This window comes from Schistocerca nitens, chromosome 2, assembly GCF_023898315.1.
Source record: "Schistocerca nitens isolate TAMUIC-IGC-003100 chromosome 2, iqSchNite1.1, whole genome shotgun sequence".
In the NCBI taxonomy this organism is placed as follows: Eukaryota; Metazoa; Arthropoda; class Insecta; order Orthoptera; family Acrididae; genus Schistocerca; species Schistocerca nitens.
Genome location: NC_064615.1, coordinates 816998115 through 817019059, shown reverse-complemented (window position 1 = coordinate 817019059; position 20945 = coordinate 816998115). Strand labels below are relative to the sequence as shown.

General features: G+C 40.5%; 1 protein-coding gene across 1 annotated transcript in view; it reads left to right on the top strand.

Moving 5' to 3' along the window:
- LOC126234652 (proteasome subunit beta type-4-like) overlaps window positions 1–20945 on the top strand; it is a 63242-nt gene that overhangs the window by 27596 nt on the left and 14701 nt on the right. Inside the window, exon 3 of the mRNA XM_049943383.1 lies at window positions 12114–12342. Coding sequence (XP_049799340.1) covers window positions 12114–12342 — 229 coding nt within the window. The remainder of the gene's footprint in view (window positions 1–12113; window positions 12343–20945) is intronic.

Genomic DNA, 20945 nt, shown 5'->3' with positions numbered 1-20945 from the left:
ATGATCCTGTAACAAAGCCACATTGGATTTCCCTAGGAACAAATCATATCTGAGAACACTGTTTTATTGGCACTACGTGTATTGCATCATCCAGTTCCTTTGTTTTGAGTAGTGCAGTTCTGAGCTCTTGCACTAAGTTGTACCCAGAGTCAATTATTGGTTAAAAATTCTGTTGTTGCCATTTTTAACTACTCATTCCAAAACAAAGTAAGTCCCCTAATGTTTATTTATTTATTTATTCCATGTGATCTGTTGGTACACAGTGTGTTGCAGATATACGTAGGAGGGAGCAGAACTGCTTGACTTGAAGGTATGTTCTCGAAACTTCAACAAAAGCCCGTACCGAGCTACTGAGCGTCTCTCCTGCAGAGTCTTCCACTGGAGTTTATCTATTATCTCCGTAACACTTTCGCGATTACTAAATGATCCTGTAACGAAGCCACATTGGATTTCCCTAGGAACAAATCATATCTGAGAACACTGTTTTATTGGCACTACGTGTATTGCATCATCCAGTTCCTTTGTTACAATAATAATGTGAAATACTTTTGTATGAAACAATGGGATAAAATGATTTTTCATTATTTAATTAATTTTGAGGTTACACCAATCATCTTTTGAATTATTTACGACAAATATTGGTTTTATGACTGAAGCAGTATGGAAAGTACAAATAGGCAGTGTTTTCTTGGACAGTATCTGCAAGATATATGTGATCATGCACTGACTTGTGTGAATGAACTGACCAGTGATGAACAAGAACTTTTATCATGGCGAAGCAATAGTCACTCATACTGTGATTTAAGTGTTTGATGTGTGTGTGTTAAACATAAAGACAGTTACCTGTGCAGATTCTCTCCACATAAGAAAATTTGCTGTGATCCCTTCAAGTGCCATAAACAATGTGTTTCATCTAGATTGCGTGAAATTAGAGGCTTTAGCATTATTCCTGGGGAGAAAATGTGCCTAACCTGTATCAAATGTATTAATGAAAAACAAGCAAGTGACGACTCATCACCAGACTGTATAAATGACAGTAATGTGAAGGTGCAGACTCCTAAAAAATCTGTGCTCAATACGAGCTTGACTAGCTTAGGAATATCTCCTGCAAAGCCGCATTCAGTTGCTCGTCATAGTCAGTATGCAGCATCCAAACAAAAATTGGAATCAGCAGCCGGGGCTCTGAAAACTAAACTTTCACATACATATCAAGCTGAACTGGCTGCTGATGCAAGCACTATCCCTGACAGTGATTTAACAGAACTGGAAGAAAAAGCAAAACATCATGATGAACTCATGGACAAAATCAGACAGAAAATTGAATATGCAAATAATCATGAAAAAATTCATTTACTTACGCTTCTGCTGACAACTTGGTCTGATAATTTGGTACGACAAGCAAGAGCTCTTTTTAATGAAGAAGGGTATTTTATCGATGGCTGTGCAGAAAAGAGGAAAGATATTGCCACATGACACAGTGCAAAAAGTAAAGAGTTTTTATTTGGATGACGAAAACACAGGAATAATGCCGGGGAAAAAAGACAAAGTGAGCACCAGCAGAACTCCCTATGAACAAAAGCGTCTTATTTTATGTAATTTAACTGAACTGTATTCTCTCTGTAAAAAAAAAGTATCCTGAAGGCAAAAAATTCTCAAAATTTGCTTTTCTTTGACCGAAACAGTGTATACTTGTAGGATCATCAGGAACACATGCTATATGTGTGTGCATTTACCACCAAAACATTAAATTGCTTCTAAATTCCATTTCTATTAAAGAAACATACAAAGATCTAATTAAAATAATATGTGATATAAATAACTGAGCGTGTATGCTTCGTCTGTGTGAAAAATGCCCCACTAGTTCTTTGCTTCAAACCCACTTAGAAAATGAAATAGAAGACTATGATCCTGATGAGATGGTTTAGTACAGTCAGCGGGTATTAACTGATAGAATGACTTTAAGTGTTCAAATCACTTCTCTATCAGAATTCTGTGACACACTAATTAAGAAAATTGGAAAAACTTACTCCACACTCTTATTTCTCAATCACAATCTGATTACCTGAAAATGAAGAAGGAAACACTTGGTGAATGATCAGTGTTAATTTTAATGGATTTCAGTGAAAATCTCTATTTTGTTGTTAAAGATGAAGTACAGGGTACAACTGGAACAATGGCAGCTGCGCTCTTCACACTGTCCATATATATTACAAAAAGGGCAAACAACAAACAGTTGCATGCAAAAGTATTAGTATTATTTCTGATGATCTAGAACATGATGTTGCCTTGGTGTACCAGACTCAAAAGACTGTATTGAATTTTTTTACGTGTGAATTTCCAGAAATTCATCTTCCGCATGTTGAACATTTCACTGATGGTTGTGCTGCACAGTATAAAAATTGTAAGAATTTCAGAAATATCTGCTACCATGTACACGACTTCAACGTAAACTGCAACTGGTCTTTTTTTGCTACCAGCCATGGCAAATCTCCCTGTGAGGGTATTGGTGGCACTGTTAAAAGACTTTTCACAAAAACAAGTTTGCAAAGAGTTTATAAAAATCAAATACTTACAGCTTCACAGGTATTTGAATTCTGTCATGAGAACCTGCAAGGCATTTCAGTTCTCTTTGTTTCAAGAGGTGAAATGTAAAAGTCAGATATTATCTTTCTCAGTGCTTCACAAGTGAAAAACAATTCCTGATTCCTGGAACACGATCTATGCATCACATTGTATCAATATCACCAAACAAGATTGGGACAAAAAGGCTGAGCTGTGATACAGATTTTAGTATAATGCATGATTTCTCAGATGCACTTTCGCCACTAATGCCAGAATGCACTGAGCCCAACTGCCATGTTGCATGTGCATATGACTCTTCTTGGTATTTGGGAATTGTTGAGAACGTGAATTGTGAAGTAGGAGATGTTACAGTAAGGTTCATGCATCGTCATGGACCATCTCCGTCCTTCTATTGGCCTTCCTTCTATTGGCCTGATAATGATGTTTGTGATATTTCTTTCACTCATATTCTGTGTGAAGTTGATATCACCACAGCAGCAGGCTGTACTCATTCTCTCAAAGTTGGTGGAAGAAAAGTGGTTCTCATACAAAAAAATATTATCCAAGCATCAAAGTTCCGAATCAACTTGAAAGCAGATTGCAGCACCAGCATTTTGTGCAGTGTTGACTATATTGGCTTTTGACAAAATGCTTAAATATTATAAACAAAATGCTATGTAATTTAACATTGAGTTATATGGTTATGCCAGAGGTAAGAAAGTGTTCATATGTCATGTAATGTACAAGTTGTCCTATATTTTATAATGTCTAATTTTGTTTCATATATTGCAACTTTTGTTCAATTTGGGTATTGTTAGGTGTACTTACATCATTAATGTCACTTGGGTAGCAACTGTATCTGACTCTAAATTTTTCCCCCAGTGCCATTCATTTCTCAAAACTGATTTTTTGTGTGATGAAACTTTATTATTTGTTGATCACTTTCTAATTTTTTCAGTATTTTCCAGAGGGAGGCAATTGTCCAAAATATTTTTTCTAATTTAACAATAAAATAAAATAAAATCAATTTACAAAAATTTAATTGGACGATTCTACCGTTTTCAGAAATGACATGTCTGAAAGGATATTCAGGGAAAAAACTGTCACCATACCATTTTTGTTTAAAAACTGCAGCCAATTTTAAAATTTTTACAGTTTGCTTTGAAGTAACGAACTGCATCAAACTTCCAGCAATTGCTACCAACAGAATGTATATAAAGCAATAAAAATTGGCAAAAGTTCATGATATTAGATACAAAAGCAGTACATGAAATCTCAGTTAACAACTAGATAATGTGTGTCGTGGCCTGGATGTCTTGACATAGAATGACCCAAAAGTGATATACATTTGGTATAACTGGGACAGCACTACATGAACTGATTTTATTACTACATGCATATTTTTTAATAAATTGTTATTGTAGTCATATCCAACATGGGCAACTGTGAAGGTTATCTTGCACAGGACAAATGTAGGTTCACGTGCAGGACAAATGTAGGCTCATATGTCAAATTATTGGCTGGTGTGTTAAGATAATTTATAGAATGGAAAGCTAGTTGATCTGCTGAAATTGGGCAGCTAGCATTTTTTATTCCACACTGATGCCAATACAGAGCAACTTTGATGAGCCAAAATATAATGAATGCTTGCTTAACGGCATATCAGTCTACCTTTGAAATGCAATAAAGCAGCAATTATATGTGGCATGGATTCTGGAAGTCCTTGCTAGATACCTGTCACCAGGTGTCAATGCACAGATGATGCAATTCCTGTAAATTATGAGCCATTGGTTTGTGGGCATGAAGATGGTGTCCAATAGCTTCCCAGATGTACTCCATTGAGTTCAGATCAGGTGAATCTAGCGTCTGAAACATGAATGTTAGTAAAACAGTAAACTGGTAGCCAAGATTGCAGGAATTCTTTTTATTCCGTGATTACCGTTTTCGACTAAACTAAAGTTGTCAACATCGGTTCATAGGACACATACAGGTTACACCATCAAGGCAAACAGTGGTGATATTAATAGTAGTACCTAGCTTGCCAGAATGAGATTTTCACTCTGCAGCGGAGTGTGCGCTGATATGAAACTTCCTGGCAGATTAAAACTGTGTGCCAGACCGAGACACGAACTCGGGACCTTTGCCTTTTGTGGGCAAGTGCTCTACCAACTGAGCTACCCAAGCACGACTCATGCCCTGTCCTCACAGCTTTACTTCTGCCAGTACCTTGTCTCCTACCTTCCAAACTTTACAGAAGCTCTCCTGTTAACCTTGCAGAACTGCAATATCCTTTCTTTCAGGAGTGCTAGTTCTTCAAGGTTCGCAGGAGAGCTTCTGTAAAGTTTGGAAGGTAGGAGACAAGGTAATGGCAGACGTAAAGCTGTGAGGACAGGGCGTGAGTCGTGCTTGGGTAGCTCAGCTGATAGAGCACTTGCCCGCGAAAGGCAAAGGTCCTGAGTTCGAGTCTCGGTCCGACACACAGGGAAGTTTCATATATCTGCGCACACTCTGCTGCAGAGTGAAAATCTCATTCTGGAAACAAACCCCCAAGCTGTGGCTAAGCCACGTCTCTGCAATATCCTTTCTTTCAGGAGTGCTAGTTCTGCAAGGTTCGCAGGAGAGCCTCTGTAAAGTTTGGAAGGTAGGAGACGAGGTACTGGCAGAAGTAAAGCTGTGAGGACGGGGCGTGAGTCGTGCTTGGGTAGCTCAGCTGATAGAGCACTTGCCTGGGAAAGGCAAAGGTCCCGAGTTCGAGTCTCGGTCTGACACACAGTTGTAATCTGCCAGGAAGTTTCATATCGCCGCACATTCCGCTGCAGAGTGAAAATCTCATTCTGGAAACTTCCCCCAGCCTGTGGCTAAGCCATGTCTCCGCAGTATCCTTTCTTTCAGGAGTGCTAGTTCTGCAAGGTTTGCAGGAGAGCTTCTGTAAAGTTTGGAAGGTAGGAGACGAGGTACTGGCAGAAGTAAAGCTGTGAGGACGGGGCGTGAGTTGTGCTTGGGTAGCTCAGCTGGTAGAGCACTTGCCTGCGAAAGGCAAAGGTCCTGAGTTCGAGTCTCGGACCAGCACAGAGTTTTAATCTGTCAGGAAGTTTCAGTACCTAGCTTGCGCCTTTATGTGATAGAGAAACTAAATATTTATAATGTCATCTCTCTTGGACGCCTATGTGCTACCGACAATTTTGTAAGGCCTGCGTGTTGCAGGTTACTATTAATATCACCATTGTTTGCCTTGATGTTGTAACCTGTATATGTCCTAAGATACGATGATGGCGACTTTAGTATCACTGAAACCAGTGAACGCGGAATAACAAGAATTCCTGCAATCTTGGCTACCAGTTAATTGTTTTACAAGCATCCAGATCTCTCCCACATGAGCACAATGTGCTCCCTGCAACATCAGTGTTAGTTCACTATCAAGCCCCTCAAACCACAGTGACAAGGTTCTGGCTTTGTGACATGAAGATTTATTTCACTGAAAGATGCCGTAGCTGTTGGGAGAGACACTAATCATGAAGAGATGCAGGTGTACCACGATAGTGTTCACATAGTCCACAGATCATATGATTTCATTGATTATTACATCTAGTCCCAAGGAAGCACAGTTGAACATGCCCCATATCATAATACTGCATCCAAAAGCCTAAGTTAGAGGTCGAACATGTGTTTTGTCTGGAGGAAGATGTCTCTGGATACTACCACTGACCTGATGTGCCGATGAGGCAACAAGTTCTCATCGATCCACGGACCAGTCTTGATGCTCCGATGCACACAGCTGTTGTAATTGACAATATCATTGGGGGAAACTCTAGGAATCATGTGCTGTAAAGCCCCATATTCAAGAATGTGTGCTCCAAAACACAGGTGCCTTCATCAGCATTGTATGCTCTCATCAGACCTACCATAGATTGGCACCAGTCCTGCTTTACAGAGTGGGCTGGCCTCCGACATTCAAGTTCTGTGTTGAGCTAAGAACTTGTCACCTACTTGTGCTTTCATTGTCCTTCAATGACTTCCCATATATGTGTAAAACAGTAACAAGATGCATATGTTTGTGTATTTTCCATATCAACAGTAGAATGTTTCCCATTTCTCTCTGCTTCACACATATATTTTCCTTACCATGCCACTTGCCCAGCGAACCAGTGTACATGATTCAAATGAAAACCGAAAACTGTTGTAGTCCTTTGTAGCACCAACAGATGGTGCTGCCATTAATGTCAGAGATATCATACACCAAAGAATAGAAGTGCTCTAGGTTCCCTCAAGGTTATGTACAAGACCAGTGACTCACTGTAAAGTAGTTAACTGCTGTTTCATTTTATTGTTCCATTTAGATGAATGTTTCCCATGGAATGGATGCCCAAGCTTTCAGTTCACCAGGAGAAAGGAAGCTGGAGAATTGGCTAAGAGTCATTGGGAAGTCCAACATTTCTCAAGAAAGATATAGTATGAGAAGCCACCTTCAGTTTTCACAATACCTCAAGAAAATACATAGATATCTCAATGATTGTTATTAGGTAGGTTTTGAGATTGTGGATCACAATAGAAGATCAAGGAGTCTTTTATTACAAGAAAAGTCATGTGGCCTCCTTCAGTGGAAGAAGCATTATATTCTGAAATGAGAAATCTTTGTCCATTACCAGTAGAATTTTCTTGCTTGCCTTCTGTTGTACCTGTGAGTGGGAAAAAAACTGCGAAACATAACCACCATCAGCAAGATCTTGCTGATAACCCAAGAAAGTTCTGGTCCTAGGTAAAATTGCTAAGTGGTTTGGAGGTTTCTGCCCAGTCGCTCAGGGACCACTCTGATGTGGCAATAAAAGACAGAAAAAAGAAAGTGAAGTTTTAAATTCATTTATGCAGGAGGCTCATACAAAAAATTTGTTGTTTGATCATCACACAGATTCCGGCATGCATGACATAGTAATAGACATCCCTAGCATAGAGAAGCAATTGAAAGAGCTGAAAACAAGTAAGTCACCAGGTCCAGATGGAATTCGAATTCAGTTTTACAGAGAGTACTGTACGGCAATATTTCTCAGTCTTTCAGTATTCACAATCCAATTTGCTATAGTAATTTTCATCCCCCCTCCCCCCACCCCAAACCTTCTTTCCTTGTACGAAGACAAAACCATAATCAATGGCCCTACATTGCTCTTTATCTTACAGGTCGTTTGTGAAAATACTCCTGGGTGTATCAATTAGTAAAGAATAAGTCTTCACAGACTTCAGAGCAAGTGGTGGAATCAAAAGACAGTTTAGTAATATATCGCATTTTAAATTCTGGGCAGGAGTGGATTGATGATGAGTTTCTTGCACTGAAAACTAGAGCAGTTAATCAACTGTTACCATTTACAACATCCTATATATGGAGTACCAGGTTTCTGTATTGGCTGCTTTGAAAACAAAGAATTGATTTCAGCTAAACACAGGAAAATAACTCAGTGTGTCTATTTCTAATATCAAACTACTCTTTGAAAACTTTGCTCTGCAAGCCAGGCCCAATGCAGTAACAAATAATTACAAAAACAGCTGTTAGTTTAGTATTGAAAAGTTAATTATTAAATGCAGTGTCCAGTACTGATAAATCCTATTTATCAGTATGTTGTATCACTGTAAAAGTGAATTTTAATTTTAACAATGTGTGCCGGACCAAGACTCGAACTCGGGACCTTTGCCTTTCGCGGGCAAGTGCTCTACCGACTGAGCTACCCAAGCACGACTCACGCCCCGTCCTCACATCTTCACTTCTGCCAGTACCTCGTCTCCTACCTTCCAAACTTTACAGCACACAGTTTTAATCTGCCAGGAAGTTTCATATCAGCGCACACTCCACTGTAGAGTGAAAATTTCATTCTAGAAACATCCCCCAGGCTGTGCCTAAGCCATGTCTCCGCAATATCCTTTCTTTCAGGAGTGCTAGTTCTGCAAGGTTCGCAGGAGAGCTTCTGTAAAGTTTGGAAGGTAGGAGACGAGGTACTGGCAGAAGTGAAGCTGTGAGTCATGCTTGGGTAGCTCAGTCGGTAGAGCACTTGCCCGCAAAAGGCAAAGGTCCCGAGTTCGAGTCTCGGTCCGGCACACAGTTTTAATCTGCAAGGAAGTTTCATATCAGCGCACATTCTGCTGTAGAGTGAAAATTTCATTCAAGTGTAAATGGTGTTTCACAAGATTGATGTTTTCAAAATCCATGCTGGTTGGCATTTAGGAGGTCTTCTGTTCAAGATACCTCATTATGTTTGAGCTCAGAAAATGTTCTAAAATTGTACAACAAATGGATGTCAAGGATATTGAACAGTAGTTTTGTGGATCACTGCTACTACCCTTCTTGTGGACAGGTGTGACTTCTGCTGCTTTCCAAGAATTGGGCATAGTTTTTCATTCAAAGATTTATGATAGATTATAGTTAGAAGTGGGAATAACTCAGCTGCAAGTTCACTGTAGAATCTGACAGGGATTCCATTTGGCCCAGGAGCTTTGTTCAATTTTAACAATTTCAGCTCTTTCTCAGTACCACTGGCACTAATAATTATTTCATTCACGTTTTCAGTGGTACAAGGATTAAATTGGGGAAGTTCTCTTGGGTTTTCATTGGTAAAGGAACATTTGAAAATGGAGTTAAGCATTTGAGCTTTTGCTTTGCTACCCTCAATTTCAGTTCCTGTTTAATTCACTGTGGGCTGGACACTGACTCTGCTGCCACTAATAGTCTTTACATATGACCAGAATTTGTTTGGGTTCTGTGAAAGATCACTTGACAATATTCTACTACAGTAGCCATTGAAGGCATCATGCATTGCTCTCTTGATAGCCAAATGTGTTTCATTCAGCATCTCTCTATCTACAGCCATATGTTTCATTTTACACGTATTATGCAGTAATCTCTGTTTTTTAGATGTGTGAGTACAGTGACTGTATACCATGGAGCTTCCCTCCCATTATGAACTGCTGTACTGGGTACATTTCCGTCCAGTGCATGGTCAACTATTCTTTTAAACTTGAGCGAGTTCCCCTACCAGCTCCTGCCCTGTGCTAAAAGTTTCAAGTTCCTCATTGAGATATGACTGATTTTTTATCTAGTTTACTGAACATATATATCTTCCTGCTTGTTTTAGTTGCCCTTTGTACTTTGGTAATCACTGTTGCCACAACCGTGTTATGGTCACTGATGGTACCAGTTTCTATGTGGACATCCTCAAGGAGGTCAGGTCTATTTGTTTTCATTAGAGCCATTATATTTCCGTTATAAGCAGGGTTCCTAAATGTCTGTTTTAGGTAGTTTTCAGAGAAGGCATTTAGTAAAGTTTTGCAGGATGTCTTATCACACCTACTGTAAATTTCCCAATTAATTGTTGGATGATGAAAGTCTCCACCAGTATGGTTGGGGAACTTAAATAGAAGTGAACTGAGGGTTTTCTCTAAAGTTTTCATTTACATCAGGAGATGAGTCTGGTGGGTGATAGAAGGATCCAATTATCGTTTTATGCTCACCCCTAATACTGAGTTTTGCCCAAACAATCTCACAAGCAGCTTCAATTTCTACCTCATTGGATTTGAGTTTCTTGTTTTCTGCAACAAATACAGCACCTCCCTTTCTCATTTGTCTATCCTTTCGATATACACTTAAATCTTCCCCAAATTCTCACTGCTATCAACTTCAGGTTTCTGTACCTAGTGTTATGTGAGCTTCACTGCTTTTCATGAGTGAGGGCTTCAGACTCTGCCACTTTGTTGTGAAAGCATTTGGTGTTATCACATTCCCCTGGTGTGTGTGTGTGGGGGGGGGGGGGTGCCCCATAGATTGAGAATTGCTGCTCTGTGACAATGGTCCCTTACTTAGCTTGCATTTATTGTGAATCACTCACCAAGTACAAAGTCTCAAAGGACTAAAAAACAGCCCAGGTGATTCTTGTATGCAACAACAGTTTACTGCAGAATTCTTCAACACATTCTCAGACTGAATCTGATAAATTGCTGTGAGACTGAAAAGTTTCTGACAACAATTCGGCATGGGTTTAGAAATTGTTGCTGTGCAAACTTCAGTTTTACCTTTTCTCCAAGGATATCTTGCAAACCGTGGATGAAGGTCAACAGGCTGGTTCTTTATTCCTATAGTTTGAAAATTGCTTGACACAGTGCCCACTGCAGAGTGTTAATGAAAGCACAAGTATACGGAATAAGTTACCACATATGTGAGCGGCTCGAAGACTTCTTAAGTAATAGAACCCAGCATGTTGTCCTCAATGGCAAGTGTTCATCAGAGACTAGGGTATCATCAGGAGTGCCCCAGGCACTGATCTTATTCTCTGCATACATACACCTCTGACAGTCAAGGTGAGAGCAATCTGCAGCTGTTTGCTGATAATGCTGTTATCTACAGCTAGGTGTTGTCATTGAGTGACTGTAGCAGGATACAAGATGGCTTAGGCAGAGTGAGATGGTGAGATGAATGGGAGCTTACTCTAAATATAGAAAAAATGTAAGTTAATACAGATGGGTAAGAAAAACAATGTTGTAATGTTTGAATACAGCATTAGCAGTATGCTGCTTGACACAGTCACATCAATTAAATATCTAGGAGAAAAACTACAAAGGAATATGAAATGGAAGAAACATTTAAGGACAGTAGTACAGTAGTAGGGAAGGTGAACGGTTAACTTCGGTTTACTGTGAGAATTTCAGGGAAGTATGGTTATCTGTAAAGGAGACTGCATATAGAGCACTAGTGCAATTCATTCTTGAGTGTGCTTGAATGTTTGGGATCCACATCAGGTCAGATTGAATGAAGATACCCTAGCAGTTCAGAGGCAGGCTGCTAGATTTGTTACCAGTAGGGCTGATACACATGAGTATAATGTAGATTCTTCATAAACTCAAATGGGAATTCCTAGAGGGAAGGGAATGTAGTTTTTGTGAAACACTGTTGAGAAAACTTAGCAAACTGGCAGTGGAAGTTGATAGTATAACAGTAGTACTTCATAAGAACTATGAAGATAAGAGAGATTAGGGCTTTTACAGAGGCGTATAGACAGTAATTTTTCCCGTGCTCTATTTGTGAGTGGAACAGGAAAGGAAATGACTAAATGGTACAAGATACCCCTGCCATACACAATACAGTAGCTGGTGGAGTATGTATGTGCATTTAGACAGAGAATGTTTAAATTTTTGAATGAAAAAAAAGGAATAATAAGAACTCTCTTTGTTCTTATTTAAAGACTGGACTTAAATCACACTGAACAACTCAGTATTAGACAGCTCTTTTCTAACACTTAAAAACAGTAAAAAGTCTGTTTGATCTGGTTTTCTTAAAAATGTGTACTGTACAGAAATATGTACATGATTCTGAACAGTTTTCAAAAATAATAAATAAAAAAGAACCTTAATATATTCACTATGTTCCATTGTTTTCTTTCCCATGAAAATTCCTGTTTTTTATGTATAGATCAATTAGCCTTCCCATTCTACATTTAATTCCTGAGTTCTGGAATTACTGATGTTTTAAATGGTTATGGAACTTCTTGAAATACAAATGAAGAAACCACGTGCTGTAGGTCTCTGTTCTGCTGGCTGCGGCGGCTGCTGTATGACCGGCGCACCCGGTTGAGGCCTCTGCGCATGGACGCAGTGGTGGCAGGTCTGGAGCCAGACGGGGAACCATTCTTGGGTGTCGTAGACCTGCGTGGCACTGCCTTCTCAGCACCTTCGGTGGCCACTGCCATGGGTGCCTATCTTGCATTGCCTGGCCTGCGGGAGGCTGGAACTTCACTCAGCCGCCAACAGGTAACTTACCTCTATGAGGGAAACAATCCAGGTGAATCACAGAAATCATAGTAGTTGGACAGTGTATCTTCAGTATCTTAAAAGATATTTTGTGACTGCTGAACTGGGTGCCCAGAACACACAGTATTAGACTGCAACAAATACAATGAAATGCATTCAAGATGAAACTGGGGAAAATCCAATTTCTTTTTCATATTAAAAGAATTTCGTATTAAAAATACATTAGGAAAAAACTGTTTTAGATATAACAAATTTTCTAGGTTACTGTAATTAGATTTCCTGCTAAAATCAGTCAGGCACAAGCCTCCATTTGTCGACCACAAAGAGAGTAGTTCACTTAAATTTTGTCTACCAGTGTGTAGTGATCTAGGCTGTATGTTTTCAAGTAGCTTGCATTCATGTTTTTAACAATTTTGATAGAAAAAATCTTTGTCTGGAAGATGATAGGGCTTGATTTTATCTTTATTGGTATCTACTGTTTTCATTTGAATTTTAATAGCAGGATGGGTAGGGTGTTCGCACTATGTGTGTAGACACAGGAGGACTTGGCTGCATTTCACGAGAGCTGAAGACTTTGTCTGCTGTGGTTAGCCATCTGCTGCTGGCTGCTGCCTCAGGGCGCAGCTGCAGCAGGCAAAGTAGCATGGGGGCAGGGGGGTCACTAATGCTCGATAAGCCACAGGTGCCCCCTGCATCATTCTAAATGGTGAGCACCTCAGAGAGCAGAGCATTCATTTGCTGGGTATGGGCTTGGCAGCCCTGAGTTTCCTGATCTGAGAACTGGTAAGTGCTGCCAGTCAACATTGTCAGATCTCTGTAAACATAAGGTCTGGGCATGGTTCAGTGACTATAGTTCGGTGTGGCGGTGGAATGTTATATGTCACTGGGAACAGGGGTCTTGGATTGATCATTTGGGTCAAGAGGAGGTGCAAACGTTTATTAAATAAAACCCTCACTCTTAAGGTGTGTTGTGTTCCAATAAGATCCATGACTGTTGTTAACAGTTGTTAACAGGCAACCTCTGAGAAACCTGCTGCACCTCAGTTGTAGAAGGTTTACGTAGGCATACAGAGCTCTGTCTGGGCAGACGGATGATTTCCTAGCGACTGGTGGGACCAAAATAGCTCACATGAACAATATTCAAACTCCCAGTGGAAGGGGTGGGCCGCTGGAGGGTTTATCTATCCACTGCGAAAGAGACATCAGGTGGGTAGCCCATTTGGTACGTCTCTTTCAGTGTTGAATACCAGTAACAGAACAATGCCAGTGCATAATGTATTCGTTGTCATGAAGCAGTAAGTGGGCATATCTGAGAGAAAATCCACATTCTGTAAACAGAAGGGAGTGGAGAGAATTGCTGGAGCTCCTAAATCTGCTGAAAGGTTACAGAATGGTACCCTGCTTGATACTCACCTGTAATTCACCTGAGTTACCTAAATATATAAAGGCTGCTTTCTTATGTCTTAGTCCAGTACAATGCGTTGCTTTCAATGCCAGGAATTCGGGCACATAGTTCCAGCATTCAAAGACAAGCTGACATGGGGGAGATAGAGTTTAGATGCTACTGATCCAGGTTAGCTGCGCACCTAACCACCTTGTTGTGTCAACTGCTCTGGCCCCTATCCACTCTCACCAAAGGAACATGCTCTTTATGTGCAGGAACAGAAGATTCAGGAGTTTCAGGTCACCAGGTGGTTACCATACACAGAGCAAGAAAGATTTTTGAGGCTGTGCAACCTCCAGCATTTGCAACTTCATTCTCTACCATTGTCAAGGAACCACTTGCCAAGTCTGATGTCTGAACTCAAACAGCCAGTACTGACGCTAGCATGAGTACCATCTGCAACAATCAGTAGCAAAGTTTGATGCCTTGGCACAAACTCATAGTTAAATGCCAGCACATCTAGTGGTACTTGTAGCTGTGCCTGCCAAGGCAAATTGTAAAGAAAAGCAGATGACTTCCACACCAAAAAAGAAATCTGGTCACAAGACATCTATGTCTAATTCTTTACCATCCAAGGGAAAACATTGTGTGGGAAGGCCAAGACTATAAAGCAGGTGTTGAACTTTCTAACCATAGTGCTGTAGTAACTTCAGGTGGGAAATACTGTCTGATGGACCTAGACATATGAGTATGTTTGAGCAATCCACTGAGCCTGTCTACTCCTCCTGCCCACTTTTTATCTCACCTCCTAGGCGACAGGACTTACTGAGGGTTAAACCCCATTCTTCAGTGGAATTTGCATGGCTGTTGGACGCATTTGGAAAAATTAAAACTGCTTGTACAAGAATGGCTCACTTGCATCTGCCTTCAGGAGACACACTTCAAGGCCAAGGATAATTCTGTTTCACCAAGATTTAACCTCCATGGGAAGAACAATCTAATCCTGACTGCACAGAGGTTCATCAATGAGACACATCGCTACTCACCCATCACCCTCACCAACGAGTTACAAGAGGATACAGTGGCAGTGTATGTGCAATCTCGCCTTATAGAGTGCTCTGTGTACATCCTGCCACAGGGACCCCTTGGTGGTACAGCACTTCATCTCATGTACTAACTCTCTCGCCCGTTCCTGTTACTTGGTGACATCAGTGCATATGATGTGTTGTGGGCTCATCTACTGCCTGCCCCTTGGGTCGGGCAGTTGAGAGGCTGCTGTTGTTAGAAGACATCTGCATGTTTAATAGTGAGGAAGCAATGCACTTCTGCATGGCTGCTGGGTTGTCCTTTGCTGTATCTTTCCCTCTGCTCTCCTGCCATTGCAGGTATTGTTACATGGAAAGAGGCCATTGATTTACTCTACCTTGACTCACATGGCTTCACTTAGCTGTGACTGCAATGCCTGAACAGAGGCCATCTATATGGCTGTTCGGCTGGGCGAACTGGCGACTGTACAGCTGACTGGCCATATTACAACACTGTGACAGCACACAGGAGTGAATGGACAACATCCAGGTTGTGAGGCAACATGCTGCTGATACCCCCATTACTCTAGATAGCCTAGAAGAAACACTGTCCCATGGTGGGTCAAGGAATGAAGTTAGTAATTTGGTACAGGTGAGCTGCATTATGTCAGTTTAGGAACAATCTTGCAGCCTTTTATTAGGTGAGAGCTAAAGCTAGGCATATCATCAAGGAGAAAAAGCAATGCATGGAGAGAATTTTGAACATCCATTAACTGTTCCAAACCAGCAACGAAGATAAGGGAATCAATTTGGAAGCTATCAGGGAATAAAAGTTCAATACTTGTCATGTGAAAGAATGGTATCCTCCAAACAACACCTAGGGAAATAATGCAGATATTGATGAAACACTTTTATGTTTTGAACTCTACCTGTTATAACAGTTTTTGATTCTGCCAACATAGGGAACACATAGAGAAATGGTGACTAGACTTTTCCTTTGAAAACTTGGAGCCGTATAACTGCCATTTATCCATGTGGGAATTACAGTCAGCACTAAATGCTGTGCTTGAAATTACTGCTGGACATGACAGTATTCAATATAGCATGTTACAACACCTAAGTAAGGAGCAAAAGAAGTTCTACGTCTCTTCAATCAGGTATGGGATGATGGCTGTTATCTGGGTCTGTGGAGGGAAGTGATTCTGATATCACTTCAAATCCAGGGAAGGACAGGTTATCTCTATATAGCCACAGGAATGTTGTGCCCACTACTTCATAGGAAAGACCCTTCAGTGTTGTGACCACTACTTCATAGGAAAGACCCTTCAGTGGATAATAAGCCAATGCCTAGTGTGGACTCTCAAAACCAGGGTCTTGCCTAGTCATTTCCAATCTGGGTTTTGGAAATACCGATCCACGCTTGACATTTCTCCAGTTACAGAGTGTGGTAAAAGACTCATTATTATTCAAACAGCAATTTATTGGTATCTTTTACAATCTGGAGAAATCCCGTAATACCACCTGGAAGTACAACATGTTTCATCAGCTGCATGAATGGGGATTTCGTGGGTATTTCGCTGCCTTGTTGCAGTCCTAGCTCGCTGAAATATATTTTAATTATTGAGTCAGTGCTACATACTCCAATCCATTCCCTAAATGGAATGGTGTTTCTCAGGGTAGCATTCTGAGTGTCACCCTTTTTATTATAGCAATAATAATGAGTGTATGGCATTGGTGGCCGGGAGACCCCTCGCGGGGCGGTTCGGCCGCTGCTCCACAAGTTCTTTAACGCCACTACAGTGACTTGCGGGTGAATGAGGATGAAATGATGATGAAAGACACACAACACCCAGTCATCTCGAGGCAGAGAAAATCCCTGACCCCACCGGGAATCGAACCCGGGACCCCGTGCACGGGAAGTGAGAACACTATTTATTATAGTGATTCATAGTATCTCTTTCACAATAAGGAACTCAGTCAATTGTTCAACCTGGAGTTCCCAGTTAATTGTTCCTAATTTGTGGATGACTTTGTGGTATTTTGCTCTTCCTCCAGTCTCACAACTACTAACTTAAACTACATCTGACTCTTAGGAGGCTGGAGGATTGGACTGATAAAGTTTTTCTGTCTGCTTGTGTCTGTGTATGTGCGGATGGATATGTGTGTGTGTACGAATGTATACCTGTCCTTTTTTCCCCCTAAGGTAAGTCTTTCCGCTCCCGGGATTGGAATGACTCCTTACCCTCTCCCTTAAAACCCACATCCTTTCGTCTTTCCCTCTCCTTCCCTCTTTCCTGATGAAGCAACCGTTTGTTGTGAAAGCTTGAATTTCGTGTGTATGTTTGTGTGTCTATCGACCTGCCAGCACTGTCGTTTGGTAAGTCACATCATCTTTGTTTTTAGATATATTTATCATAGTAATTAATGAATACAAGAAGAAAATGGCAAAAAGTATGGACTCAATTGTTTTAAGGAGGTGGGATCACTTCGGAGCCATTAGGACATACTGTTTTCAACCACCCATCATTTCATGTGATAAGTTTGAAAGAAAATTCATATTTTTCCAAGACATAGTTAAACATATTGAAATGTCCATGAATTCATAATGCCTAATAAAAATTGTAGCCCTAAATAACAAACAAAGAGAATGGCTTGTCCGTTGTAACAACACAAGTACCATAATTTCTGTCTCCAACAACACCAATGGCAAATGTTTTATAACAGATAATGTCTCTGTCATAGTAAGCCTCCAATCCCTGCAAAGGCTTGTCACTGCCTCTAACCAAAGCAACAGACAACCATGAATTGCCTGTGACTACTTCATTTGTAGTACAAGAAAACGTAATCTTACAGCCAACAAATGTAATTGGCCCTGCTAATATCTCAGTTTGAGATGTTGCATTTGGTGTCTCCTCAAAACTTAAAACAGTCTTGTAAACAGGCATTCTGCTCCTCCTAGAGTATCTCCTGCGGCGGTACGGCATGGCTATGTGCTGCGTGCTGCTGCCTGCAGTCGACTGACGCAGAAACAGGAAGCGCGCCCAGTCCCCAGCGCTGCTTATCAGTGGCCGGATGTTGCGCAACCCATTCACGGCAACTTGATTATAGCGCGCCGCGGGCCTAGTAATACTAGGGCCCGCGGCACCTCTCTCTCACACACTACGCAACGCTCTCACTCGCACACTCAAGGTCACCCGCCTCTAAGGCGGCGCACACAGCCTTGTTGCAGTCCTAGCTCGCTGAAATATATTTTAATTATTGAGTCAGTGCTACATACTCCAATCCATTCCCTAAATGGAATGGTGTTTCTCAGGGTAGCATTCTGAGTGTCACCCTTTTTATTATAGCAATAATAATGAGTGTATGGCATTGGTGGCCGGGAGACCCCTCGCGGGGCGGTTCGGCCGCCGCTCCACAAGTTCTTTAACGCCACTACAGTGACTTGCGGGTGAATGAGGATGAAATGATGATGAAAGACACACAACACCCAGTCATCTCGAGGCAGAGAAAATCCCTGACCCCACCGGGAATCGAACCCGGGACCCCGTGCACGGGAAGTGAGAACACTATTTATTATAGTGATTCATAGTATCTCTTTCACAATAAGGAACTCAGTCAATTGTTCAACCTGGAGTTCCCAGTTAATTGTTCCTAATTTGTGGATGACTTTGTGGTATTTTGCTCTTCCTCCAGTCTCACAACTACTAACTTAAACTACATCTGACTCTTAGGAGGCTGGAGGATTGGACTGATAAAGTTTTTCTGTCTGCTTGTGTCTGTGTATGTGCGGATGGATATGTGTGTGTGTACGAATGTATACCTGTCCTTTTTTCCCCCTAAGGTAAGTCTTTCCGCTCCCGGGATTGGAATGACTCCTTACCCTCTCCCTTAAAACCCACATCCTTTCGTCTTTCCCTCTCCTTCCCTCTTTCCTGATGAAGCAACCGTTTGTTGTGAAAGCTTGAATTTCGTGTGTATGTTTGTGTGTCTATCGACCTGCCAGCACTGTCGTTTGGTAAGTCACATCATCTTTGTTTTTAGATATATTTATCATAGTAATTAATGAATACAAGAAGAAAATGGCAAAAAGTATGGACTCAATTGTTTTAAGGAGGTGGGATCACTTCGGAGCCATTAGGACATACTGTTTTCAACCACCCATCATTTCATGTGATAAGTTTGAAAGAAAATTCATATTTTTCCAAGACATAGTTAAACATATTGAAATGTCCATGAATTCGTAATGCCTAATAAAAATTGTAGCCCTAAATAACAAACAAAAATGTGCCTAAAATTTTCCCTCTTTCCTGATGAGGCAACAGTTTGTTGCGAAAACTTGAATTTTGTGTGTTTGTTTGTGTTAGTTTGTGTGTCTATCGACCTGCCAGCGCTTCGTTTGGTAAGTCACAGCATCTTTGTTTTTAGATATATTACAATAACTTTAGATATACTTACTTTCGCTGTCAGTGATCTCCTCAGTGTGAATCAAGTGACTGCTACAATGCACTACGTTAGGAGAAGTACATCAGTGTCTCATTTCATGCTAAAGGCAGTGATGTTGCAAGGAAGTGAAAAATAGGCATTTAGATTCTGGGGGCCTACAACATCATGCAAAGAATAAGTTGGAGGCTTCTGAAACCAGCTATAAACAACAAATCCATAAAATCAAACATAGAAACATGAATTACCTAGCCACTTTTAATGTAAATTCACTCTTAAAAACAGGAAAACTTTATTAAATTTTCTAAAGGAAAAAATGTAATAGTAATAGCACTGAAAGAAACAAGATTTACTGATGAACATCCTTTTGATTCAGGATTGAATACAGAAAGAGCAAACAGAAGATTTTTGGCAAAATATGTCAAACACTCTAGATCACATTCCATTGAAAAACACGCTGTTATAGCATGGAGACTTTAATGCACAAATTGGCAAAGAATGTCAGCATAGATTAATTGTAGGAAAGTTCCCTGCATATAAAAGAACCAACACAAATGGAGAAAGGCTCTTAAGCCCACACATGCAGCATAATGTAGTACTAAAATCTATGTTCTTCAATACAAAATAAACTATGTAGGTAACATCAAATCCAATTTGTGGTGAAAAACAGCTTGATCATGAGTTGGAGGCTTCTAAAACCAGCTATAAACATTTCACAATGGAGGTACTCAGTGTAAAAGTTCCTAAGAGTGCTGGTTTGAATTCAGACCATTACCTGTCATTAAATTCAAGCTTAGACTAATATTTAGAAGAAAAGAACCAATACTAATCCATAATGTTTTGACATACTGAAGTTATGAGGGCTATCCACAAAGTACATTACGTTTTGGAATTAAAAATAAATAAAGTATTGTAAATTTTTTTTATTATATACAAATGAAAGCCACACTTAAATACTACTTTTCCAAATAGTTGCCATTTAAATTAAGGCACTTATTGTAGCAATGGACGAGCTTGGAAATTCCTTCGTCGTAAAATTCGGCCGCCTGCGCCTTCAACCACGTAATGACTGTCTTTTAGGACAGAAAAGGTGTGATTTTTCTGGAGTTCCTGGAAAGAGGCACTACAATAAACTCTCAAAGGTATTGCCAAACTCTGCACAACCTCAGAAGAGCAATACAAAACAAGCGCAGGGGAAAGTTGGGCTCAAAGATCTTGCTGATTCACGACAACGCCCGGACCCACACGGCAAATGCCACTCGTGAAGTTTTCGAATCTTTTAAGTGGGAGTTGCTTTCTCATCCGCCGTACAGTCCCGACCTGGCACCGAGCGACTTCCACTTATTCCCAGCAATGAAGAAGTGGTTGGCTGTGCAGCGTTTTGATGATGACGCACAGCTTCAAGAAGAGGTAACCACGTGGTTGAAGGCGCAGGCAGCCAAATTTTACGACGAAGGAATTTCCAAGCTCGTCCATTGCTATGATAAGTGCCTTAATTTAAATGGCAACTATGTAGAAAAGTAGTATTTAAGTGTGGCTTTCATCTGTATATAATAAAAAAAAATTCCAATACTTTATTTATTTTTAACTCCAAAACGCAATGTACTTTGCGGATAGCCCTCATATTTAGAGAAAATGATTACAAAATGCAGGTGGTAAAAATGATAACTGAATGTTGGGAACAACTTCAAAAAGACATTATTGAGACTGCAGAAGAAACTATCCCTCTTAAAAAGAAATGGAAACATGTCTGG